The following is a 27,996-nucleotide window of genomic DNA, read 5'->3' on the forward strand; positions in this document are numbered from 1 at the left end:
ACACAGCTATCTTGACCAATCAGGTGCAAGTGCTACCTCCTTTCTTGAACGTCCATTGGCTGTTGATAAGAGGTTGCTATGGGAGATCAAGATGCGTCGGAGTAAAGCACTCTGGGTATTGTAACGTTTTGAAGCTTTGCACAAGCAACAATGAAGGCAAGTGTTTGAAATAAATCTTCTGCGCGTTTAATTTCACTTTAAATGAATTTTTAAGTGCATATGTATAATCGCGAATAACGATTGTTAGCATGCTTTACAGAAGCATAGCATTAGCATGATGGCTAGTTAGCTCAGTACATGTCTTTTATCTATGAAAATAATGCATGTAACGTTAACATAATACACCGACAAGTATAACATAATGCTAACTTATAGATATGTTATGACTGCGACTTATCAGCTGTATCAATTTGCAAAATATTTTCCCCTTTGTCATCTTTCAGCGTGTTTTCACGCTCTCAGAAAAGTCGTGGTCGGGCTCATGTTTGCTGTACAAATGGCAGAAAACGGTTGGCAACTATCTTGCAGTTGCTGGGTGAGGATTTAATGGTTTTCTTAGCTTTGTTTTTATTTCATATTCTGGAAAGTCTAAGTGAACTGTTATGTATGTTCTGTCTTAAATGTCACAGCCCGGACAACGTTGTACAAATCTTTGATCGTCATGGACAGAAGGTGAACGAGTTAAAACTCCCAGGGTAAGCGAGCAAATGCAGACATACAGCACACGCAGTTTTTTAAAGGAACACATTTTGGGAATTTAGCTTATATTCTCTGAAGACGAAGCACTGCCGCATGGGCGGAGTGATCTGCTCGCAGCACACGAGAAGCCCCTGGTGAGCAGCAGAGAATTCGGTCAGAGTTGTGCAAATCACTCCGCCCATGCGGCAGTGCTTCGTCTTCAGAGAATATAGTTCTCAGTATGTATACTGTTAAAAGATCGCTGTGTCTCATATCACCTTGTTATTTGTACACGGTTTGACTATACAAATCACAACACATAAATAGGAAAATGATCGCGTTATTTTGTCACTTATTGGGAGCAGTATACTAGCTGGAGCCATGCATTTCCAGTCTTTGTGCTAAGCTAAGCTAGCGGGGGCTGCGTCAGACAGAGTTACAGCACGCACGGAGATGAGAGAGGTATGTATGGACTTATCTAACTCTGGGGGATACGGTGAATAAGCTAAATTCCCAAAATGTGGGCGTGTTCCTTTAAAGAAAGCCAATCTGAGACGTAAAGCTTCGGATTATTGTCATTTTAATTCTGTACATTTGATTCTAAGCCATATCCATGTCCATATTGGGTTTTTGTGTATGCAGAAGCTGTATTTCTCTTGATTGGGATAAAGATGGTGACATCTTGGCTGTAATTGCTGAAAAGTCCAGTTCCATTCACTTGTGGGATGCCAATGTCAACAAAACCTCACAGCTGGACAGTGGCATGAGGTGAGAAAAAGAGTTTGTGTGTATATATTATAAGGTGACTTACTGAATACTTGTGTTTGATTATAAATCAAAATTGTATTGTTTGCTGTGGTTTCCACAGAGATCAGATGTCGTTTTTGCTCTGGTCCAAAACTGGGCCGCTATTGGCTGTTGGCACATCTAAAGGAAACCTACTTATCTACAACCAGCAAACTTCACGAAAAATCCCTGTGCTGGGTAAATCCATGCCATCTGTATTGCCTTAAAATATTTACTGTTAAAAGTGCAATACAAATGATGTTGAATTGAATGTTTTTATAAAAGTAAAGCACATCATACATTTATATGTAGGTAAGCACACAAAGAAAATCACATGTGGCTGCTGGAGCTCTCAGAACCTTTTAGCTTTAGGCAGTGAAGACCGCAGCATAACAGTCAGCAACCATGAGGGAGACACAATTCGACAGGTACGTTTTGGGAGAGAGTACCTGTATTGTCATACCATATGCATCGTATATGTTACTGCAGATTCTTGAAATATCAATAAAAGTTTAAAATCAATCTAGCTCAAAGTCAGTCTCTTTCTTTTCTTTTTCAGACTTCTGTAAGAGCAGACCCTGCAGATGTTCAGTTCTCAGTGATGAAAACAGATGAGAGATCATCAGGAGAGAGCACTGTATGTTAACATACACATTTACCTTCACCACTTTTTAATAGATATGGATGGGTTGTCTGTCTAAAATGTCATATTAAAGCTGACATAACACGTTGGTCATCCACATTCGATCTTAATTCTATATGAATAAATTCTATATTGAGCCACCTGGCATGGATGCATCTTAAAGCTCACATAACACATGTTGTTTCTGCATTGCTGATGTTAATCTTGAGTACCTATAAAATAGTATTACATCCTTTATATCTCAGAAGAGTCTTCAGTAAATCAGATTTATAAAAGACAGATTAGCTTTACTGATTCTATTCGATAACGTACGAAAAAATTAAGAAGAAGGATTTACTACCGCGGAAAGAGCGAGTACAAGTCATGCAACACTATACAACACTGGTTAACTTATGATTCACTACATGTTCGTGTCATTTATATAATATGCATGCACTTACGTGCCTATTTCCAAAATAACACAAAAGTCTTACTTACCACATGCAACTCGGTTGAGAAATCCAGAGTTAAACAAACACACACGCAAAACTCCGTTGCTACCCCGGATAAACAAACCATATACACTGTTTCCATAATTCTGGCATTCTTCTCTGTACATCCATTCTTCATTCATGCCATTGTTGAGTCTTGATATGAAACAAAGCTGTCGCGTGAAGTGATGATTGTAAGTTCTAGTGTCTCTCGCTAATTGACGGGTGGGCAAGTTTTTCCGGGGGAAGTGCTCAAAAAATGAGTGATACGTATAGAAACCCCTGAAACGTCAGCTGGGCCCGTAATCGAAAAAAACTTGTACGAACCCTGGCGAAGTGCATTTGGCACAGAAATGCTCTGTAACACGTCCAACTGCTTTTTTGACACTTTGCCTGTGTTTGGCATGAGGAAACAACTCTATAACTGTGTTAATAAGTCAAAATGCATGAAATACCATTGAACCACCCCTTTAAGTAATACGGATTGTCTGTATTACCTTTAACTTGCAGGTGAGTGTGGCTTTGGGCAAGAAGACCTTGTTTCTGTTCAACCTGAATGATCCTGATAACCCTATAGAACTGGCTTTCCAGCAGCGCTATGGCAATATTATCTCCTACCGCTGGTAAATGCAGACACTCACAGATGTATCTAAATATGACATTCTTAGTTTTTATGTACTGAACATATTCTTTCTCACTATAGGTATGGGGATGGCTATATAATGATTGGATTTTCACATGGTTATTTTGTGGTAATTTCCACACACATCCGTGAGATTGGCCAAGAGCTGTTTCAAGCCCATAATCACAAGGACAGTCTGACCAGCATCGCCATCTCACAGTCACTGAATAAGGCAGCATCCTGTGGGGACAACTGGTCAGTGTTTGTTAATGCATATGTCTTTTTTGCATGAATGTTATCGTAAGATTTGTATGACTAAATGTAAAACAGTAGTACTACGGTAGTATACAGGGATGGGCTTTATCCTCAGGTTGGCTCATTTAAAGGGACACTCCACTTTTTTTGAAAATATGCTAATTTTCTAACTCTCCTAGAGTTAAATATTTGATTTTTACAGTTCTGGAATCCATTCAGCTGATCTTCGGGTCTGGCAGTACCACTTTTACCATAGCTTAGCATAATCCATTGAATCTAATTAGACCATTAGCATCGCGCTAAAAAATAACCAAAGAGTTTCGATATGTTTTCTATTTAATACTTGACTCTTCTGTAGTTACGTTGTGTACTAAGACCGACAGAAATTTGAAAGTTGCGATTTTTTTTATTTTTTAGGCAGATATGGCAAGGGACTATACTCTCATTCTGGCGTAATAATCAAGGACTTTGCTGCTGTAACATGGCTGCAGCAGGCGTAGTGATATTACGCACTGCCCGAAAATCGTCCCCTTGGTTACAATAGCAGGGGACTATTTTCAGGCGCTGCGTAATATCATTGCGCCTGCTGCACCCATGGTACGGCACCAAAGTCTTTGATTATTACGCCGGAATGAGAGTATAGTTCCTAGCCATATCTGCCTAGAAAATCGCAACTTTTAATTTCCGTCGGATTTAGTACACGATGTAACTACAGAAGAGTCAAGTTTTAAAGAGGAAACATATCGAAACTCTTTGGTTATTATTTAGCGTGATGCTAATGGTCTAATCAGATTCAATGGATTATGCTAAGCTATGCTAAAAGTGGTACCGCCAGACCCGGAGATCAGCGGAATGGATTCCAAAACAGTAAAAATCTAATGTTTTATTCAAGGTGAGCTGGAAAATAAGCATATTTTCAAAAAAAGTGGAGTGTTCCTTTAAGGCATATTTGGTGGATTCAATTACCTTCAGCACAGTTAACCACTACGGATACTGCCTAAACTAAGTATCACCTGCAACCTTAACAATGAGAAATGTAATGTCTAAGTGGGTAACTTTGTGAGTCCATCTCTGGTGTAAGCTATTATCTAAAACAATTTATCTATATATGAGCATGTGAGATAATACTGCTTTATGTCTCTATCAGTATAAAGATACATGACCTGACTGATCTGAAGGAGATGTATGCTATAGTCAGTCTGGATGAGGAGACTAAAGGTATTACGTATATCATCATGAATGTATATTGATTTCATAAATAGCATTTGTTTTCAATAAAGTGTGCAGTTTAGTAAATGCCCAGTGTGTTTCACTAAGGTCTTGATCAGATGTGCTGGACTGATGACGGGCAGCTGTTAGCTGTGTCCTCTCAGCAGGGCACCTTGCATGTCTTTCTCACAAAATTGCCCATACTGGGAGACAGCAGTGGCACGAGAATCGCCTATCTGACATCCCTGCTGGAGGTTACAGTCGCCAACCAGGTGGAAGGGGTAGGGTAACACAAATATGCACTTATTTCACATGGATATACTCTCTTTTGACCTATCAACACACACTAGGCCTTTTAATGGTCAAGCACACTCACAAAATGTAAAAATGTAGCTTAAATTCATTCTTAAGATCTTGTTTTATCTCAGGAATCTCCTGTTGCCATAGCTGTGGAGGTGGAACCTAGTTTCATCGCTGTGGGACCGTATCACGTTGCTGTGGGCATGAATAACAGAGCATGGTTTTATGTATTAGGAGACAATGGTGAGTTAAATAAAATGTATAATGTATGTAAGATTGATTCCTGGAGGAATCAAAGGAAACAGATTTAAAATAACTTCTAGATCCTAAGGGCCTTGTTTGCATGTCTTTGTGTATTTCAGGAGTGGAACGTGTAAAGGACACCGAGTATTTAGGGACAGTGGCCAGTATGTGTCTGAACTGTGACTATGCCGCAGCCCTGTTTGAGGGGAAAGTCCAGTTGCATGTGGTATGAAGTTTTGAACATGTAGTTGTCAGCTTTTTCTACTAATTTACTTTTTCTGATTGATTTTTTGTGTTTGTATGAAAGATTGATGGAGATGAACAGGTTGTTCAGGAGGACAGACAGACAAAACTGTTTCCAGAACCCGATCAGAAATACCGCATCGTCTGTCATGCGCTCACCACTGAGTTTCTTTATTATGGGACTGATGTGAGTCATATTTAAACATAATGATCTTTATTTTATTCTCAGTCTACTTTCTTAATTACAATTGTTTATCTTGTTTGCTACATTAATTCAGTTTAAATTCAGGAATTGACTTTCAATTATAAAATCCGAGTCTTATCTCGGTTTAGTTATGTAAGATACAATTGGCCATGTGGTACTTTCCCTAATAGTGTTTTAATGAAAATATATCTGTAATGTTTTTATAATGAAGTAACGGTTTATGAAAGCAATAAAGCACTGGAGGCCGTTCTATATTGTAAATATACCATAGATTATATTTACTGTCATGTTCTGATAGCTTATCTTTCTCTTTCCTTTGTTCTGTAGACTGGTTTGATTCAGTGTTTCTATTTAGAGGACTGGCAGAGTGTAAATGAGCACCGGCACACAGTGGGTATACGCAAAGTCTTTCCTGACCCCAACGGAACACGCCTCGTCTTTATTGATGAAAAGAGTGACGGCTTTTTATACTGCCCGGTAATACTGCATGATGTGGGGATAAAATACAGCTTTTCTGATCATTTTTACAATTAATATTCATTAGAGATGCACCAATATATGGGCCTAAAATCAGTATCTGCATTTTTTCCACTATTGGACATCGGCCAATTGTTGAAAACAGCCGATGATCACGGTAGATTATATCATGGCGACCAAAAGGGGTCAGAAGTCAAACTGTGTAATTCTGAATTTGAAAACAATGGCAACAGTTTGTACAATCTGCACTTCTAGGATTCCATGAGATAATAATAAAGAAACAAGTAAAAAGCGAAACTATCGATACCTATTTATATTATATATCATAGTAATTGAATATCCATATTGGGATAGAAATTTGTATTGGTGCATCTCTATTATTAATTATAATTTTATGTCTATATATTTTTTAGGTTTGTGTATTTTGGTAGATGTATATATTTTTTTTACTTTGGCTAATGTCAAACATTTGGGTCAAAACTGACAATTCTTATTTTTTAGTGGACTATTGCAGGGTTTATTATAAACAATTCATCCGTGTCCTCATAAACTCAATCAAAATCTGAAAATGTTCTTCCACCCTCTTGTGGCGATCATTCTCTAATAACGTCAGCTAGACAGCTTGGGCGGGAGCATTCGTTAAACCCACCCACTCTAACTGTCAGTCTGTAACGGGGCAGTTTCCCGGACAGGGTTTATCCTAGTCCCAGACTAAAATGCATGTTTTAATTTCAAAATACCTTGCACTGACATATTTTAATATTTATCAGTACTATTGTTTTGTCTTAAAATGAACAAGAGTATAGGTTTTTTGTAAGGTTTGTCCTAACATAACTAAAACTGGGTACACACCACAAGATATTCGGGCTAATATTCAACATGTTGGATATTAACGATCGGAAATCCTGTTGTGTGGGGGAACCCCAAGGACAAACGCACACACGCTGTAGATTGTCGCGTGAAACGAAACGATACCCAATCAGAAAGCGAGCAGATGAAAGATAAAACTATAAAAACTACATGGCGCAGCATGCACAGTCCAAAGTGAGATGGACATCAGAGATGTAAAAAAGCAGTCCGTTCCATTGTATTAATGACATTTCTTTATGCACATTGGTTGCCATGTTTGTTTACTGTTAAGTCATGTTTGGACGTGAGAAACATGGCAGGATCTTCGCAAGATTTCCTGTGTTCTCAGCTGAGAGTCGCATTGTTTGTGAAGTTAATCTGATCACATAGCGGCAGTCTACACACTATAGGAACAAACGTATTAAATCATAATTTTTTTTTAATCATGTTTGTGGTCTCTAACATTTTAAAAAATTATAAGATTTAAAAAGTCTTTTAGTGTGTATCCGGCTTAAGGCCTAGTCCTGAATTTATCTAAACCCTGTCCGAGAAACCACCCCTATGAGTTCTATTTTAGAATGAAACGCCTACTTTTCTATATCCAATCAATTCACAGTGGAAAACACAAGCCACGCCTGCAATTTTCCTTATGGTATTCCGTTTAATTTGAAAATATGTATGACATGGAATTAAAGTTGATTGCAACTTCTGTTTCACGGAGACTTCAAATCATGCAAAGTTTTTCTTGTAGGTGAATGATTCGCTCTTTGAGATCCCAGACTTCTCTCCTGCCATAAGAGGGGTACTGTGGGAAAACTGGATCAGCAGTAAGGGTGTGTTTGCGGCATTTGAGGAGGACAAAGTCTACACGTATGCCTTCCACAAAGACACCATACAAGGTGAAAATAAATTAGCAGGATGTTGCATTTTCAGTTGGGATGGGAATTTCTGTTTCCTTAATGGTTCTGTGAAAGATTCTTCTAGTAATTTTGAAAATGAAAGGATGAATAGTGTTTGAAAATAGTTCAAGTCTGTCAAATGATGAGATAACTTTAACTGAACAGTAATGAAACAGACTACTCATTTACATTTACGGTATCTCGGATAGAAGTGTCTGCTAAATAAATAAGTGCATGTAAATGTAAAATGTTTTATCTGCTCTGAGGAATGTAGATGTGCCGGGAAAGTTTATTAAATGAAATCAAACATCATAAAAATAAAATGGAACCGTTTCCTGGTTTCTATCTATAATCCTCATGGCTGATACATTTTAATTTTGTGTTTTTTTCATAAGGGTCGAAAGTGATTCTGGTTGGTGCCACCAAGTTGCCATTTTCCCATAAGCCCTTGCTGTTGTACAATGGAGAGTTGACTTGTCAAACCCAGAGTGGGAAAATTAACACTGTGCTTTTGAACACACACACCTTTCTTAACATCCCTCTCGGTGATACCAGCAAAGAAAAACTCCAAGCTTTACTGAAACAGGCCATCATGCTCAAAAGGTATTTTTACAAGGACATTTTATGCTGGGTTAGTTTTACAGTGTCTACATCTAGCCATATAACCCTGCTGGAAAGACCAGCTTAGACCACCATGAATTTCCATGCTGGTTTGCGTTGGTTAATGCTTGTTTGGTGCTGCTGGACCATTATAGCAATGCTGTTCCCCTGCAAAACATTCATGTAAACCTGCCTGTTTTTTGGTATAGCTGGTTGACCAATGATCATATACTGAGTAATTTAGAAAGTTATGAAGAAAAACCATTAAACAACATCCTATCCTGATTTCTGAGGACCACCATCCATAACACAGCATATTGTGAAAACCCATCTAACGTCATTTTTTAATAATTTACTGGTAAAGCATCTATAATTGTAACCACTTAAAGGACCACGCCGACTTTTTGGGACTTTAGCTTATTCACCGTATCCCCCAGAGTTAGATAAGTCCATACGTACCTTTTTCATATCCATGCGTGCCGTAACTCTTTCTGACGCACCCACCAAAGCACTGCTACTTGGGTGGAGTGTTATACTGATAATATAGTTTTCAGTATGTATACGGTTAAAGATGGCTATGACTCATATGACCTTGTTATTTGTACAAGCTGTGACTATACAAATCAAAACATATTTAGGAAATGCGTTATTTTGTCACTTATTGGGAGCAGTATACTAGCTGGAGCCATTTGCTTCCAGTCTTTGTGCTAGCGGTACAGTAGGTGCGTCAGACAGAGTTACGGGACGCACATAGATGAAAAGGGTATGTATGGACTTATTTAACTCTGGGGATACGGTGAATAAGCTAAAGTCCCAAAAGTCGACGTGTTCCTTTATTGTCTTCAACAAGGTTCAGATGTTGTATGTGTGTGTAGGTTCTCCGATGCGTGGGATATATGTAAAGCTCTGAACAGTGCTGAAGAATGGGGTGAGCTGGGCAGGGCGTGTCTGCACCACATGGAGGTGGAACTGGCCATCAGGGTGTACCGCATGATGGGAAACGTCGGCATGGTCATGTCCATTGAGGACATCAAGGTATGTTTATAAAAATGAGTTTGCAATGTTTTTCTCTGTTTTTACTGTTATGAGAAATTCTTCATATATTCCCAAAAAAATTCAACTTAGTTTTTACATGAAGTTGGGCAAATTCTGTTACTGGATTACCTTTTCAAATAGCAGAGCTAAACGAGTAAGACCTTTTAATATTACTGTTCTGTGGTACTGTACTTTTCCATGAATCCCTATTTGTCTCTATAGGGAATAGAAGATCAGAATTTGTTGGCTGGTCATTTGGCCATGTTCTGCAATGACTTTAACCGAGCCCAAGACCTCTATCTCTCTTCTTCATATCCTATGGCAGCCCTAGAGGTAAAATAGGCGCATACTGTAAACATCTACGAGTACATGATGTATGCATCCAAATATACTTTAGACTTCCCAAGTGTAAGCTGTGCCTACTGTAACAGTTGTGTTGTTGTGTGTAGATGAGAAGGGACCTGCAGCACTGGGACAGTGCATTACAGCTGGCTAAAAGACTTGACCCTGAAGAGATCCCTTTCATTTCTAGAGAGTATGCCATACAGCTGGAGTTTGTGTGAGTACACAGCCACATCACATACATTCTCATGCACATTTAGGGGGCTTATACACAGTGGCAGCCGGTGATTTCTTTTTTTGGAGGGCGCTCGATACGCACAACCGGCGCAACATCATAGAATGTCTCTGAACAGGTTCACGCCCACTTTTGGGGGAAATCAGACTAGACTTTCCATTGGCTTCCATTCAAAATAGCGGAACAAAGCAACCTTCGTACACAGCCAGCAGGGGTAAATAACTTATGAAATCACTCAGATTAAACATGTTGAGTAATTATCTGTCCACCCTGCCTGCCATAGAGCGCGAAAGATACATTAACATATTTAATTTGGTCAATATAAAAACATGTCTCTTTCATTCTCCCAGCATCAGATTTGTGTAACAACGCTCCCTATTGGCCAGAGGTGTCTTACCCGGACATTTACTCGTACCTCATCGAGTCAACAGGGAAGCAAGTGAATGATTTTACTTCGTATTTGAAAGTTACTTTGTATTTATTTATTATGTCTTTATATTTAGAGTAATGAGTGCACTTTTCCATCCAGCCATACAACTAACTGGCTTAGCGATATTTCCAGCAATTATTGGATGGCGTTGTTACACAAATTTGACGCTGTGAGAATGAAAGGGACATGTTTTTATATTGACCAAACTAAACGTGTCAATGTATCCCTCGCGCTCTATGGCAGGCAGGGTGGACAGATAAACACTCGACATGTCCAATCTGAGCGACTTCACAAGTCATTTACGCCCGCTGGCTGTGCAAAAACGTTGCCCCGCTCCGCCATCCTGAATGGAAGCCAATGGAAGGTCTGCTTTTTTATCCCCCAAAAAGGGGCGGTTACGAAATTTACAGTCAAGTTCCCGGATGTGCCGGTAGTCAGTATGCGATTGCGAAGTTCGTCACAACATGTTTGTAGCCCGTCATCTGTGTGGTTCCTTTTTTCAAAATATGTGTTCTGCGCTTTAAGAGATCCTGTGTGCGTCACGTGTCTTGTCAAAAAAATGCCTGCTGCAGATGCGTCTAAAGGGTTTATGATAAAAGAGACGCTCGCCTTTGCCAGATACTCGCATAATTTCATGCGTAATCAGAGTTTACTGTTAAGGGAGTGTCTTGCGTGTATTTTGTGAACGTGAGCATCTATTTATCATAACCGGTTTTGACGTGTGTGCAGCAGGCACTTATTTTGACAAAACATGTGATGCACACAGGATCTCTCGACATGCAGAACACATATTTTGGAAAAGGAAACCACACACGTGACACTCCAAACACTTATTTTGAATTAGCGCCCCCCGGATGAGCAGTCACGAGCTGCCACTGCTTATACACCAAAAATGTAACCGCGGCTGAAAATGGCAGGTAGACACCGACTGTGGGCGTTTGCCAGTGATGATACTTCAGAAGACTGATTCTCTCATTTCATTTCATCTCTCAATACTGATGTACTGTATCAGTCATTAAGCTAGTTTACGAATATAATCTTTATCTCTTGTGTTCAAATTCAAAACAGCGACTCGTTCAGGGTTGGTTCAGTCCAGAATGTTGATGCAATACAGGTTATGCTGTTTTGTAGTGAAACCACACCTACTCCATTCACTTTTACAGTATGTGTTTATGGGGCGCTCATGCCTGGACCAATGTGGCGGCACCTGTCAATTCATGTACATATTGAATAGTTGTCAATGTTAAATTGAAATGTAAAAAATATTCCTTATGGTTACATTGTACCTGTTTAACAACACCTTAGTAAATTATTTTCATGGCTGTAGTACTTCATGCAGTAGGTGAACAAATACGGGTCACGTGACAACAAAAACCTGGCGAATGTACTGTATGTCTGAAATGTTTTCATTACTGTACCCACACAAAGCCTACTATATAAAACATAATGTTTAAACAGTCAATAAGTAGGTAATTAATCCATTTTATTACATTAGGTCACAATATGCAATTTTGGAAGTATGTTTGGTTAGTGTTGGAGCTAAATACTGGAGGACCGTGGCTCTACATGGCTCGAAATTAACATTCTTGCTCTGGTAGGAAAATGAAGTGTTGCTTGTAATTTAATGCTGTTATGTCACCCTCTAGTGGAGATTATGCGAATGCACTGGCTCACTATGAGAAAGGAATAACAGGAAACAACAAGGTGAGCGTAATTTTCATTTATTAATAGTGATCAACTTTAATTATTTTTGTGTGTCATATTACTTCTGAAAGGGTATGATAATTTTGTGTAATTTAAATGTAGCCACCCCTTTTAAGCACATATGCAGTAGATCCTGATACACGCGTATGTGTAGTTCCAGGATCATGATGAGAGCTGTCTGGCAGGAGTGGCTCGTATGTCCATTCGTATGGGTGACATTCGCAGGGGTGCCAATCAGGCCATCAAACACCCCAGCATATCTCTGAAGAAAGAGTGTGGAGCCATTTTGGAAAGCATGAAGGTGTGTGTATGTCTTTGTGTTTATTAATATCTATTATTTGCTTTTGTGGTACCCTCCAAATGTTTTATTGCCTGCTTGTTTTATGTATGCAGCAATATTCAGAAGCTGCTCAGCTGTATGAGAAAGGCCAGTACTATGACAAAGCTGCCTCTGTCTACATACGCTGCAAAAACTGGTACGCTTTACACCTCAACAATAACCAAAATCATATATCACAGAAACTAACCTGATTTGTAAATAAACATTGAGCTTTAACCTCCTCATGTCAGGGCAAAGGTGGGGGAGCTACTGCCTCACGTGACCTCCCCGAAGATTCACCTACAGTATGCTAAGGCAAAGGAGGTTGATGGCAAGTATGTATCATATACAATGAAAACACACCAAGAAAATATCCTGTAGCTCAAGTGGTACTAACAATGCTCAGTCATGAGTTTCATTACATAGAAATGCCAGAATTAATCAAATATATACCTCTGTAAGTCACATTGCATAAAAGTATTTGTGTGTTTACTGCCCTGAAACCATCATTACTCTTAAAAAATCAAGTTACAGGTCATAGGCTATCAATCATCCCTTGGATCACACTGAAAACTACAATATGTGTATGTCTAGGTATAAAGAGGCTGCGATGGCATATGAAAGTGCACGAGACTGGGACAATGTTATTCGGATCCTTCTGGAGCATCTTAACAACCCTGAGGAAGCTGTCCGCATTGTCCGAGAAACTCAGTCCATCGAAGGAGCCAAGATGGTGGCCAGGTCAGTATGAATCACCTGATCATGTGTTCACCTTTCCTCTTTTCTAAAATCTTTAACTACTATAGTAGTGAGTTGTTAGGGAATCGTGTGTAATCAAGCATTACACTGATCTCCTGGAAAGAACCCACCCTTAAACCCTGAGTATAATCTGTTTTTTACGCCTAAGTGAGTGTACGCCATAGACCGTAAAAAAATATGGACGTAGTGTCCGTGACGTCACCCATTGGTTTGTGAAGATCGCTTTTGAAGCTTAAAGTAGGCGTTGCCTGCCGTCGCCATCTTGGCCGCGCGTCCCCGCGAATTACTCGCGGAAAACCGAAAATGGGTAAAGAGGCGGGACATGGGTGAAGCTGAGGTGAAACCACGCCCGCCTAGCGCGAGTCTAGTGACAGCAGTGGCTGTTCAACCGACACTCAAGCAGCCACGCCCTTAATTATGCAGAAGTTTAAGGCTTAATATAATCTGAGTTAGAAAAAAATTCACCCCCTCACAGTTGTCATGAAGGGCAAAATTAGCTCTATAGGCCAAAAACACTTTTTGTACCAGGCTGTAAACATATTATTTTCTACTGTAAAGTTGGCAATTTTTAACATGGGAGTCTATGGGAATTGACTCCCTTTTGAAGCCAGCCTCAAGCGGCCAGTCAATGAATTGCAGTTTAAGTCACTTCCGTGTTGGCTTCATTAGAGAGTTCGGAAGGTTGCCCCTCGGTGTACGCACACACACAATCGAACGTGTAGCTTTGCGAAGCATAGTTTATTTGACTGGTTTGTGGAACTCAGACGCATGCACATTGCAACAAAATGCAATGCATCTCAAGGGCTACATACTACATACTCCTGTACCACATGCGCTACCACACGTACAATGTATGAGGTTTCAAAAATCTGGTGCTGCGCATACTCTTAGCTGTAGGCTCCGCACCCAGGTCTCACATCCTCTGGACTAAACCTTTCCCTTGCATTCCGCTTTACTTCAGAATGCCCATAAATTACCATTTATTTAGTTTCCTGTTCTAACATTTTCATGTACTTTTATTAAAAAAAAAAAAAACTTTCTGAAATCTGATGCCATACCCACTCTCACCACTCACCCCTATGTTGTATGACTTTAGGTTTTTCCTGGCTTTAAGTGATTATGGTTCAGCGATCCAGTTCCTGGTTTTGTCACGTTGTAGTGATGAAGCGTTTCAGCTCGCTCAGCATCACGGTCAGATGGAGATCTATGCTGACATCATTGGTGAGATCATCTTATGCTTGGATCATTATTACTGTGTAATACATTTTCATGTTCTGATTGTGTGAATATATACACTCACCTAAAGGATTATTAGGAACACCTATTCAATTTCTCATTAATGCAATTATCTAATCAACCAATCACATGGCAGTTGCTTCAGTGCATTTAGGGGTGTGGTCCTGGTCAAGACAATCTCCTGAACTTCAAACTGAATGTCAGAATGGGAAAGAAAAGGTGATTTAAGCAATTTTGAGCGTGGCATGGTTGTTGGTGTCAGAAATGTCAGTCTGAGTATTTCACAATCTACTCAGTTACTGGGATTTTCACACACAACCATTTTTAGGGTTTACAAAGAATGGTGTGAAAAGGGAAAAACATTCAGTATGCGCCAGTCTTGTGGTTGAAAATGCCTTGTTGATGCTAGAGGTCAGAGGAGAATGGGCCGACTGATTCAAGCTGATAGACGAGCAACTTTTACTGAAATAACCACTTGTTACAACTGAGGTATGCAGCAAAGCATTTGTAAAGCCACAACACGCACAACCTTGAGGCGGATGGGCTACAACAGAAAAAGACCCCACGGGGTACCAATCATCTCCACTACAAATAGGAAAAAGAGGCTACAATATGCACGAGCTCACCAAAATTGTACAGTTGAAGACTGGAAAAATGTTGCCTGGTCTGATGAGTCCCGATTTCTGTTGAGACATTCAGATGGTAGAGTCAGAATTTGGCGTAAACATAATGAGAACATGGATCCATAATGCCTTGTTACCACTGTGCAGGCTGGTGGTTGTGGGTAATAGTGTGATGGATGTTTTCTTGGCACGCTTTAGGCCCCTTAGTGCCGATTGGGCATTTCGTTTAAATGCCACGGCCTATCTGAGCATTGTTTCTGACCATGTCCATCCCTTTATGACCACCATGTACCCATCCTCTGATGGCTACTTCCAGCAGGATAATGCACCATGTCACAAAGCTCGAATAATTTTAAATTGGTTTCTTGAATATGACAATGAGTTCACTGTACTAAAATGGCCCCCACAGTCACCAGATCTCAACCCAATAGAGCATCTTGGGATGTGGTGGAACGGGAGCTTCGTGCCCTGGATGTGCATCCCACAAATCTCCATCAACTGCAAGATGCTATCCTATCAATATAGGCCAACATTTCTGAAGAATGCTTTTAGCACATTGTTGAATCAATGCCACGTAGAATTAAGGCAGTTCTGAAGGTGAAAGGGGGTCAAACACAGTATTAGTATGGATCATCACTTTAGGTGAGTGTATATAACACAGTGGCGGACAAACGTCCATCAGATCTTTCTAAAAATTGAATCTAGTCGTCATAAATGCATAGTTAGATACCTATCCGCTATTGCTGGTGTTTCGTATCAAATACCCCTTTCCATTATACTGTTATAAAGTCAGATACCTGCCTGAGATCGCAGGTGTCTCGTGCAAAATGCCCTTTACTTACTGTCATAACTTGTGATCTGTAACTTATAACTTGTGATTCCTTTTTGGGATCTTGGGTGTCTTGTTTTAAATACCCTTCTTATACTGTTATAACATTAGATACTTTGGGCTAATAGTGTATGTTTTAACTTTAAATAAAATGGACTTTAGTAGTACGCTCTTTGATTGTTCAATCAAAGGACATTGAAAATGCCTGCGTTATTGTATACTTGCTAAATGTTCTTGGAGTCACCAACTCGAAATCTGATTGGTTAAATAAAAACTGCTTCATTGCCATTCATTTTAAGCTACAGGCGCCAGCAATGATGATTCTGAAGGTCTTAAAGGAATATTTCATTTTCTTAAAAGAAAAATCCAGATAATTTACTCGCCACCATGTCATCCAAAATGTTGATGTCTTTCTTTGTTCAGTCGAGAAAAATCCTGCAATGTTTTCCGCAAAAAACATAATTTCTTCTCGACTGAACAAAGAAAGACATCAACATTTTGGATGACATGGTGGGGAGTAAATTATCTGGATTTTTCTTTTAAGAAAATGGACTATTCCTTTATGGCAGATTTCCTTGACCCTGGCAACACATGATGGCTGAAATATGATTAGATAAAAGCTCCAGCATAAAAATATACTACTGGAAGCAGCACAATCATGATAAAATGTATGAAATTAAGAGAATTGACTATAAGGAATAATTTAATACACATTCATGAAAAAATATATTAAAGCACATGTCAGTGATTCAGAGAGGGTCCACCACCACAAAACGAGAGAACTCAGTTTTTAACATTTTTGTCAAAACATGTTTATTATTATGTTATCATGTTATTATTTTGTTTTATGGTGTTACTTAGCTGTATTTGGATAGGGGTTTATGGATTATGGATAGGGGTTTAGGTTAGGACTATATTTCTTTGACAGACATTCAAAGAAATGTTTTTGTGTTCAGGAACACACTTTAAGGAAATAGTAAAAAGTCCCTTTGACTTTTATAGTAGAAAAAAATACTATGGAAGTATTGGGAACTATGGGGCTTCTGGTCGGTTTGGTTACAAACATTCCTCCAAATTTGTGTTCATCAGAACAAAGAAATGTATACAGGCTTGTACAACATGAGAGTGTGTAAATGATGACAGAATTTTCATTTTTTGGGTAAACTATCGCTTTAAACATACCCTAAAATCACCTTGGCCATATGGATACATTGGATAAAATAATAAACTCACACTTTTAAAGATCTGATCATCTGCATCCGTTTTCAATTATAACAATGTCACAATTCAAAATGGAAACTTGTGACAGAATTTAACTACTGTTTGAATTTATGTAAAAAAAATGGTTCCGACCACTTCCAAGATAAAAAAAATAATTAAAATGTTAAAAGCTAAACATTTTGGGTACTATTGTTTTAGTTGGTAATAACCTATAGGGTTTCTCTTATGTACTCAATAAGTCGAGCATCCTGTTAGTCTTTTATAAGTTCATTAATAAAACTAATTAAAGTGAAGTGATTCAAATATTTTTGGATAACAACTCGCATCTCCACTAGCATCAACAGAGCATTGCATTAGCAGCGCAAAGTTCATGGGTTTAGTTCCAAACAAACATACAGTACTGATTAAATTTATTCCTTGAATGGAAATGAGAAAATGTAATCGAAAGTTTGACAACTCTTAAATCCTCACTGCGAAATGGCTTAGCTCCTTATTTTCATCCTCTAGGTTCAGAGGCAACAACAGAAGACTATCAGAGCATAGCGCTTTATTTCGAGGGAGAAAAGAACCATCTTCAGGCTGGGAAGTTTTTTCAGAAGTGTGGGCAGTACAGCAGGGTACGAAACTCTCACTTACTCATTTCCCTCTGCCCTTTGCCTGAGTGCGGTCTTATCATTTTTGTCACACTTGGTTGCCCCTCTCTATTTACTCATTATCTCCAGAGGGATTTTTTACACAACTGACTGCGCTCATTACTTGTCATTAAAGCTTATTAAAAGATGCATTCTCTCTCACTCTCTCTCTCTTTATCTGTCTGTCCACACAGGCCCTGAAGCACTTCTTGAAATGCCCTAACTCTGATGATAGTTTGGCTGTAGAGATGGCCATTGAGACAGTAAGTACAGCTGGGGAGAAACTAATTCGATCTTAGCTGATAGGATTCTTGAAGAATAGGGATTCATTATAAACAGATGACCAGAGTCATTTAGTATTCTGATTCAGTTTTTGTTATCAGCGTTGCTTGATATTAATAAAACATGATAGTAGAACGGTTCACTATTGCAATTTAAACAGTACAGTACAGTATATATTTGGTGGAGATAGGGGAACGGGATCTGCAAAGGACTGCAGAATCGAACACAGGTTGTTGTGAGTGCACTGGCACTATGTGTCGGCGCCAACCACATGGCTACTATTATTAATCTTACACATTACACTGTTCTGTTGAATACATTTATAGCATAGTTTTTTTTTATTAATTAAAATATTTGATTTTTTTTAACAAATTTAAATTGAAGTGTACAAAACTGTATAGGTTTATGTTCTGGACATAGTATCTGTTATTGTTAATAACATGAAAATAATTATGATGTAGTCTGGATCAGCTGTGATTTTTATATTAACGCAATATAAAATCTGAATTTCCATATGTGTGATGTTTATTTCGAACAATAAATCCCGAAATCGGTTTTATGATAATGATGATAATAATAATAATGATTGTTTATTTTACAGGTAGGGCAGGCAAAGGAGGAAGCACTGACCAATCAGCTTATTGATTACCTAATGGGAGAAAGTGACGGAATGCCTAAGGTAAACTTTTTTTACTAACATCTGCATATCTCTCAAAATGTTTATCCCCATTTTAGGGATGTGACTTCCTTTAATACTGCTTTATTAAATCAGGAAAAGCATAAAGATTGTCTAATCGCTCAGGCAGCCTTGTTTCTTTTAAAATGATTGTCCCCTTTTGAAAGTATGTCCATTAAATCAATAAAACCATTTATTGCTACCTTTCTCTGATTTTTTTCCCCCTTTCATCATCTCTTACTCTTTATATCTCTCTTTCTTATGCTTGTCACTGCATGTGTGTATTCTCTTGCTGTGAGTAGTTCATTGCATCTGCTTGTACTGTACTGCCCCATGTGGTGACATGGCAGAAGCAACCTGTACTGTGTGGGTGCCTGTGTGTGCCTGTGTGTGTCTGTGTGCATATGTGTAAGTGTGGATGTGTTTTCAATTATGGCTGTCAAATTAACATATAAATATAGGACAATTCATTCTTAAGAAACATGCACTAAATGAAGGCGTTCAATCAGCAGCCCTAATCAATATATGTAATCTTTGCCATTAGTTTTTGCCATTTTGTGTAATTAATGTAATTACACTGTTAATCGATTGACGGCCCTTGGTTTCCATGTAGTTCCTCTGCTTTATTGCCTTAATACAATATATTCTGTATGCGTTTGTGTAGTTACTTGAACTATATGTTTGAAAATAGCTTCATTAATAGAATGTTTGTGTTTTTTCCGGTCTGAATTATTAACTCTACTAAATAATGTTTGTTGGTTCTGCTCTTCTAGGATGCGAAGTATCTGTTCCGGTTGTACATGGCTCTCAAACAGTACAGAGAAGCAGCAAGAACCGCTATTATAATTGCCAGAGAGGAGCAATCTGCAGGTCTCATTTTAGCCTTTTAGTCCTGTTAATTTGGTTTTCATGTTCACAAATCTTTGCATTTTATTTATTTACAGTACCACCCATAAGTGCTTACACATTTAATGTAAATAGGGCATAATATCATTTCCCTAGAACCACCCACAGAAAGCATGTGGAAAACTGAATTTTGTTTAAAGTGATATTGTGTATTTAGTAATTCATTAAATGATGGAGAATTGCATTAGAAATCCAGACTCCCAGACTTTCTGCATTTTAAAGATCTTATTCAGGTGTCTCAGTGGTAGAGCAATAATATGCAGTCCCTGTAAAGTATGTCTGATCGCTTTAATCTGCCGCATACCTTAGCACTCAGGAACAGCTTGCAAGATGGGAAATTAGGCCATGCATATTACGCCAACTACGCTCAATGCAAATTTTTAGGTTGTGTTCACACTCCTTTTAAATCAGCCTAATACCTATAGTGAATCTTAAATATTGTGGGCTGCATGCGGTTCATTTGAAGAAAATCCCCCCATAGGTACACTTATATGTGGATTGCCTGTTGTAGGAAACTACAGGAATGCCCATGATGTTCTGTTCAGCATGTACTCGGAGCTTCAGACACAGCAGATAAAAATCCCAGCAGAGATGGCCACAAACCTGATGATCCTACACAGCTACATATTGGTGAAGGTGAGAAACACATTTACACACACATACATTATATTAAGATTACATGTTATGTTTGTGTTTCTCATGAGGACATCCACCCAAATTAAATAAAAAATAAAGTTTTGAAAGTTCATGGAGAATTTTGTGGAGTGTTACATTGTAATATGGATTATTTGCATTTAGCGCAACATGCTTACAAGTATTCAAAGACAAAGAGGCAATGTATCAAAAATAGGGGTGTAACGATACACTAAGCTCACGGTTCGATCTGTATTTTGATACTAGGTTCGCGGTACGATACACATAACTTTTTTTTAGCAAATTAATTTTTTTTAAACTTATTTAAATTTCAGATTAATTTTTACAATATTAACAATTTCAGTAATTTTATTGTTGTACATAAAACTTAATAAAGAATTTTAACATTTTAAGGCTTAACTAAACCTACTGTACTGCAGATCTGTCACTGAAAAATTTTTACATAAAATTACAATTAAGGGACTTAGCAGGGACTTTATTAAAAGCCTAACACTTCTATACAAAGTCATTTGCTTAACCTACTATTCCTACATGTATTTAAAAATATTTAAAGGTGCAGTGTGTAAATTTTAGCAGCATCTAGTGGTGAGGTTGCGAATTGCAACCAATGGCTCAGTCCACTGCTTACCCCTCGCTTTTGAAACGCATAGAGAAGCTACAGTAGCTGCCACCGGAAAAACATGTAATCGACAACTTAGTAAAAAAAGTTTGTCCGTTAAGGGCTTCTGTAGGATCGTGGCGGCACAAAATGGCGACTTACACGTAAGGGGACCCACAGTGTATGTAGATAAAAACGACTCATTCTAAGGTAATAAAAACATAACGGTTCATTATAAAAAATGTCTTTATACACCCCTGATAATATAGTTTTGTATATTATTTTGCATTTCTGTCAAGAGATCCTTTTAAAAATTACACACTGCTCCTTTAAGTATCATGTTCATTATATTTAACATGAACATTGTTAACATGTTTGGAGGCATAAAAGGTTTGGAAATAATGACAGCAGAGAACATATTTTCTTACACATTTGCCTTTTACATTATATAATGATAACAATGGTTAATAACTTATCTTTTGCAACAATATTTTACAATAACACTATTTTAAGAAACCAGTCATTTTATGACTGCTATACTAAAATAATCTCATAGTCATACTCGGCCAAAACCGCACAAAATAAGTTTTCAACTGTCAGGTAGCGGTCCTGTAGTTCAAGTGAAAACTACAAAAACTTGCTTTACGGCAGACCTACAATCCAATCAGAGCCAGCTATGCTGCAGTATTTACAACAGTGGGTAACGGACAATTACGCTTCTAACCTGTAGGGGGAGCAAAGAGCAAAAACTCTTTAGTGATGCTTTAAGTATGGCTTAAGTGTCCTAAAGTGTCCAGTTACTTTATATCAAGGCATCTGTATACAAAATTTTTTGTTTTTCTATTTTTTAATAAGGAAAACCGTATAAACAAACATTAAGTAGGCCTAAGGGATGTGTTGAATTCTGTCAATGTCAATCTGTAGAGTTTTTATGTCAGTGCAGACTCCATGTGGGTCTAATCATCATGACTTATTCACTGTTCTGAGACGCTTAACATGTCTGTTTTTCATTTTTTTTTTCAGATTCACGTTAAAAGAGGAGATCATTTAAAGGGAGCACGAATGCTTATTCGTGTATCCAACAACATCAGCAAATTCCCGTCCCGTGAGGCTCTTGTTTATATACACACACACATAGATGCTATTATTAAACAGCTACTGTCTGTATCGCAGTTACATTTATATTATACTCCACACAGAACTCAGTACTAACTGAATAGCTTTTATGCTTAATCTGATAGCTTTTTATTTTACAGTTCCTTTCCAGTGGCACTGGATCCACTTTTAATGTTGCCTAGCTTTGTTTGTGGCTTACAGACATCGTTCCCATCCTCACATCAGCTGTTATTGAATGTCATCGTGCTGGACTGAGGAACTCTGCTTTTAGTTTTGCCTCTATGCTGATGAGACCAGAATATCGTAACAAGATCGATCTCAAATACAAAAAGAAGATCGAAGCAATGGTCCGGTAAGTCTTTCGTCTTCCTGCTTTGTTTTTTGAATTGTTGTTCAAATGCAATTCAAACCATTAAAGGTGCAGTGTGTAATTTTTAAAAGGATCTCTTGACAGAAATGCAATATAATCAGTGATGGGACTAACGCGTTACAAAGTTACTGTAATTCCACTACTTTTAGCAGTAACGAGCAGGTAACGAAGTATTTTTTTAAATCAGGTAACGCAATTACAATTACTGAAATTTAAATGAGTTCGTTACTCGCGTTACTCTATTTTGTAAAAAAAATACTTGCAGTCGAGACATTTCTGTGGTAGGCGGTGCAATGAATCATTAAACTTCATCATGGCTGACAGTGCATATAGAATTAACATGAAAAAACTAAACGGGACAACATACCTTTGTTTAAAAATTGTGCGCAAGTCATAATCCATCCGGTTTGTAAATTATCTTTGCCAAGCAATCCCGTATGACATCAACTTGCACTTGTAGTCCACAAAAGCAATACATCTAAGAAATGTTAATATATATCTTAGATGTTTATATCGGCCTTCATGGAAGAGAACGATCCGCGATTGTTGTTTCCAGTAAAATATTCACACTGCGCTGTACAGCTGTTAAAACGTGTTAAAACTCCATAGTATGAGAGTGCGCATTTAGTTTCAGTTTCGGTTTCACTCGCTCCGTATCCGACAAAACAATCCACGTACTCCGTTTTCTGATTAAATATCAAACAATATATGACCAAACAGCGCACTACCCGCGGCAAGTTTCAAAAGCTGTGTCCCAATTCAATGGCTGCGACCTGCTAAGCAACCTTAAAAGTGAGCACTCGGTCTTTCAAGGTGGAAGCCTCAGAAGTCCGCGAAGAGAACTGATGAGACGGTCTAACCTTCGGAGGACCCATAATTTGCGTCAGCTGCTGCACGCGCACACCGCGCCTGTCAGCAGGACACAGCGGAGACGTTTTTGACTTATTAAAATAAATATGGAATCAAAAAATAATAATTTATTTTAGAAAATATGACACAACTCTCTCCAAATTCTTAAAGAGACTATACACAATTTGAACACATTATATATTTTCAGTGTAAACATACAGAATATTTGTTATAAATAAATAAAGTAAGCTTACATATTAAGATAATTTCTAGCAAAAATATTCAAATGCTGAATCTAAAGTAAAATAGGCTTGTATATAAAATAGACCATCCATATCATTTTATTGTTTGACTGTACAGTACTGTTCATATTTACATTTAAAAAGCAGACATAAAAGTAACTTAAAAGTTACTTTCCCTAGTAACTAATTAGTTTTGAGATACAGTAACTGGTAGAGTAACTCAATTACTTTTAAAAGAAGTAACTAGTAACTGTAACTAATTACTAATTTTTTAGTAACTTGCCCAACACTGAATATAATATACAAAACTACATTATCATGGGTGTATAAAGACCTTTTTATAATGAAACGTTATGTTTTCATTACCTTAGAATGAGATGTTTTTATCTACATGTAGAGGGTCCCCTTACGTGGAAGCCGCCATTTTGTGCCACCACGTTTCTACAGAAGCCTTTAATGGACAAACGTTTTTGTCTCTGATGATGACATGTTTTTCCGGTGGCGGCTACCGTAGCTTCTCTATGCATTTCAAAAGTGAGGGGTGAGCAGTGGGCTGAGCCATTGGTTGCAATTCGCAATCTCACCACTAGATGCTGCTAAAATTTACACACTGCACCTTTAAACCCCATTATGTGAGTGACCCCCAAAGCTAATTTTCTTTCTTCCATCAGTCGTCCAGACACCTCTGAATTGGAGGAAGAATGTTCACCATGTCCCTACTGTGGCTTCAGTCTGCCTGATTGTGAGCTGCTCTGTCCCAGCTGCAAAAACAATCTGCCATATTGTATCGCAACAGTAAGTACAGACTTTACTGTGTGGACACAAACAACTTTTGCTCTGTGGAAGCAGCCTGCAAATTTGGTTTCTTGGTGTAAACATTACCGAGAAGAACATTTCTTGAGCTATGAACACCTACAGTAATTCCTCTGATATATATCATGCGTGGCTCAATCTTGTCTATGATGAGGGTAATGACATTAAACTTGACTTGACCTCCTACTGTATATACACAGATGTTAAGTGGCGTGTCTGATTAATGCGTGTGTATATTTTCTTTCTCAGGGTCGTCACATGGTTAAGGAGGACTGGTGTGTCTGCCCACACTGCGAATTCCCTGCACTCCACTCGCAGTTCAATCAGTGAGTCTCATTCATCCTTGTGTTCATCCATCAATGGCATACTTGCACCCTGGCTTATCCTAATTGACGCATCTTTACAGTGTTATGAGTTATGATCATATTACAGATATATTTGCCTAGCTAGAGCAGTTTTACAGTTCATCTGTGTGGCATGGATATTGTGCTGTTATCCAGACGTTTTAATGCCACACACAGAGGAAGAATTGTTTCACATTCCTGAATGTTGATTCTTGCGCACAGGGGATAGAAAAAGCTCTGTTTTTATGACATGTTGCAGCGCGGCAGTGGCATCCTTTTACTTATGCATCAGTCTATCCATTGATGTTCTGCATTTAAATGTGTTTGTTTCAGCTTTTAGAGACAGAGGCGGTGTGCCCAATGTGCTCTGAAAGTTTAAATGCCAGTGAAGTGAAAAAGGTGTCAGACTGCTCCAGATATCTACAACAGGACCAGCTGGAGCGCTGAGATGGAGGGAGCACAATTGGAGAAATGAAAGGGTAATGAAAGGAAATTCTCTTTTTGTTATATTGTACATACACCTCCATCACTTTAAAAGATGCTGATTTAATCGTTAGAATACGAATTATGCTCCTTATAAGCTCTTTAATTGATATTGAAATTGTTATGATGTGTTCTACATAAGAAATTCATACTATAGTCAGAGCCGATGGTGTAGTGGGCAGCGCCCTGACATGTGGTGCTTTCGCACTTTTGGCGACCCGAGTCCGATTCCCAGCTCGTGTCATTTGCCGATCCCATACCCTCTCTCCTCCCTGTACTTTCCTGTCCTCTCCTCTATCACTGTTTAAATAAAGCCAAAAATGGCCCAAAATATACCTTTAAAAAATACATTTAAACTATAATACTGTACTATAGTGTGATTAAATAGCCCCTATTACGTTGGTAAAATTATTTCATATATTTGGTGTAATGCAATGTGTGGATTATAGTTAAAAGAATACTTTATTTCTCACAAACTGTACATTATTGTTGCTCCTCTATGCCCTCCCTTTCCGAAACGCGTAAATTTCTACAAACCTCATCATTTTAGGAAATGGCGCTTTTCCATCGCATAGTACCCCACGGTTTGGTTTGGTTTGGGTCAGGTCGGGTTAGCTCACCTCACTTTGACTTGGTTAGCTTTTTCATCGAGTTTAGTAACACTTCGGAGTGGGAGGGATTATTGGCGTGTGGTTATATTTGCGCTGCCTACTGCTGTGACATCATACAAGTGAGAGCGTCATTGTACATTCCCATACATTCATTTATTTCTCAGTCTGCCACAGAATTAAAATTGACCACCACAAATATATGTTTGCACATCGCGTTTATCACTACCTTTGTCTCACGTGTCAGTTTCTGTAAAAACACCTGTGGCGTCAGTCAACGCCATTTAAGTTGCATTTAAGCATATATCCGGACGTGTGCGTTACAAATGTGCCACCACAAATTGCAAGTCTGGAAAAAAACTGTTATGGTGTTTGTGATTCTCCACCTGTGGATGTTTTTCATCATTAAAAAGGAGTTTGGGAACTTATAGCAGAGCACAGATGACAACATGTTTGCTCGAGACAGCGCAAGCTAGCGTAAAGGTAAAGCTAAAGCTAATCTATTGCATTATAGCGATGGCGCTGGTAGTGACGATTCTCTCAGACCAATCAGTCATCTACAGTGTTTTCGCGTCACGTTTTGGTATTAGCTTGGGTCGCTTGGAACCCCTACCGAGGTGGTACTAAAAAAAGTATCGGGTACTACGTACTGCACCCAGTGGAAAAGCTCACAAAAGTAAGCTGACTCAAATCGTGGGGTACTATACAATGGAAAAGCGCCAAAAGTGTGCTCCGATTGGCCAGCAATCCAGTCCGTTGTGATTGGTCGAATATCTTAAGCGTGTGCCGGAAATGTGACGCTCCTTACCATATTTGGAAGATCAGCTCCCAACCGGAGATAATATCGTCTTTACTACCTTATCAATACGTGCCTGAATCTGATCCAGAAAATGCAGATGACCAAGCTGATCGATACTTTATTTCAGCGCGGCTTGAGCAGAACGTAACTGATTGATAAAGAAAGGATACTAAAACATAAAACCATGTCAGCATTTGTGATTGTAGAAATGACAAACAACAAGAGCTACTCTACACTGCTCAAATCTTGTGCTTGAATTATGGTTGGAATAGTCATTAGCAAATAGTAATCAGCAGGGGCAGTTGTAGCCTAGTGGTTAGAGAGTCAGGCTTGTAACCCAAGAGCTGCTAGTTTGAGTCTCACGGCGAGCAGTTTGCAACTGTGGTGCTGTTGAGCAAGGCACCTTACCCTAAAAGTACATTCACACGGGCGGCGAGCAACGGCAGTGATGCAACGCCAACGGATCCACAATTCAGTTCAGCAGTGCATGACGTCACCCATTCAAAGTAAATAAAGTTACGCCCCCTGTGAATGTACTGTAACTGCTCCCCGGGTGCTGGGATAGCTGCCCAATGCTTTTGGTGTGTGTATTCACGACTTGCAGTGCATGTGTTCACTACTCACTGGGATGGGTTAATTGCAAAGGTCACATTTCAAGTATGCGTAGCATACTTGACAAGCATGTCACTATTATTTAATTATGAAACATAGGCTACTTACAGACTTGGGCATAACGTAACAGATTGATAAGGTAAGAGTTGGAGACGATAACTCGCGTGATTGTAGACTTTGGGGTTTGTAACTTGGGAGATTGTTAACATATACCAACACACACTCACATGACAAAAGAAATGTAAAATCATGAAACAGAAAATAGGGGCTCTTTAAATGATCATTTTTTTCTGTTCCTTTTTTAATATAACCTTATTTCATTATGTAGTATTGCACAGAGCTAAATCGGGCAGATTTATTTAACATTTAAAGTGTATTTTATGTCTTATTTTCAGGTACCTGGCGATTTGATGTTTTCAGATTTGATGAAATCTGATGGCGACTCATATCAATCGTTTAATAAGTAGATCAATATTTCAACATTTCAAGCCATGCCTGATATTCTTTTAAAAATGTACATATACTTGTATATTTATATGCATCAATATTTCAGTAATTTGCTTTTCAAATGTATACTTTTATAGTGTATTTAGCATAGAATAAAAAAGCAAATGTTTATCTCTTTTTGGTTGTTTTTGGATTGTAAATATGTTCAGTATCTGTACAGTTACTCTAATCTTTATTTCTGAAGAGTCTTGGGTCAAACGTGATGTGTACCCTGGTGGAAAAAACGGCATGCCAGCAGGACCAGCATATGTTGTGTTTTGGTGCTGGTTTGGTGTTGACCACCAGCATAGACC

General features: G+C 38.5%; 1 protein-coding gene across 1 annotated transcript; it reads left to right on the top strand.

Moving 5' to 3' along the window:
- Positions 1 to 27,812, top strand: wdr19 (WD repeat domain 19). The gene is made up of 37 exons (XM_073864692.1): positions 1 to 156; positions 444 to 535; positions 630 to 695; positions 1,321 to 1,446; positions 1,547 to 1,662; positions 1,777 to 1,892; positions 2,024 to 2,101; positions 3,088 to 3,200; positions 3,281 to 3,454; positions 4,602 to 4,672; positions 4,772 to 4,944; positions 5,092 to 5,206; positions 5,326 to 5,432; positions 5,514 to 5,636; positions 5,982 to 6,131; positions 7,732 to 7,879; positions 8,275 to 8,482; positions 9,355 to 9,514; positions 9,737 to 9,847; positions 9,964 to 10,073; positions 12,168 to 12,225; positions 12,380 to 12,526; positions 12,619 to 12,701; positions 12,796 to 12,879; positions 13,139 to 13,285; positions 14,400 to 14,524; positions 17,720 to 17,829; positions 18,039 to 18,107; positions 18,728 to 18,805; positions 19,576 to 19,672; positions 20,220 to 20,344; positions 21,984 to 22,065; positions 22,278 to 22,428; positions 24,209 to 24,332; positions 24,600 to 24,673; positions 25,024 to 25,173; positions 27,592 to 27,812. The coding sequence occupies exons 1-36, from the start codon at positions 151 to 153 to the stop codon at positions 25,139 to 25,141; spliced, it is 4,035 nt and encodes a 1,344-aa protein (XP_073720793.1). The 5' UTR covers positions 1 to 150; the 3' UTR covers positions 25,142 to 25,173; positions 27,592 to 27,812.
- The last annotated feature ends 184 nt before the right edge of the window (positions 27,813 to 27,996 follow it).

This window comes from Misgurnus anguillicaudatus, chromosome 3, assembly GCF_027580225.2.
Source record: "Misgurnus anguillicaudatus chromosome 3, ASM2758022v2, whole genome shotgun sequence".
Lineage (NCBI taxonomy): Eukaryota > Metazoa > Chordata > Actinopteri > Cypriniformes > Cobitidae > Misgurnus > Misgurnus anguillicaudatus.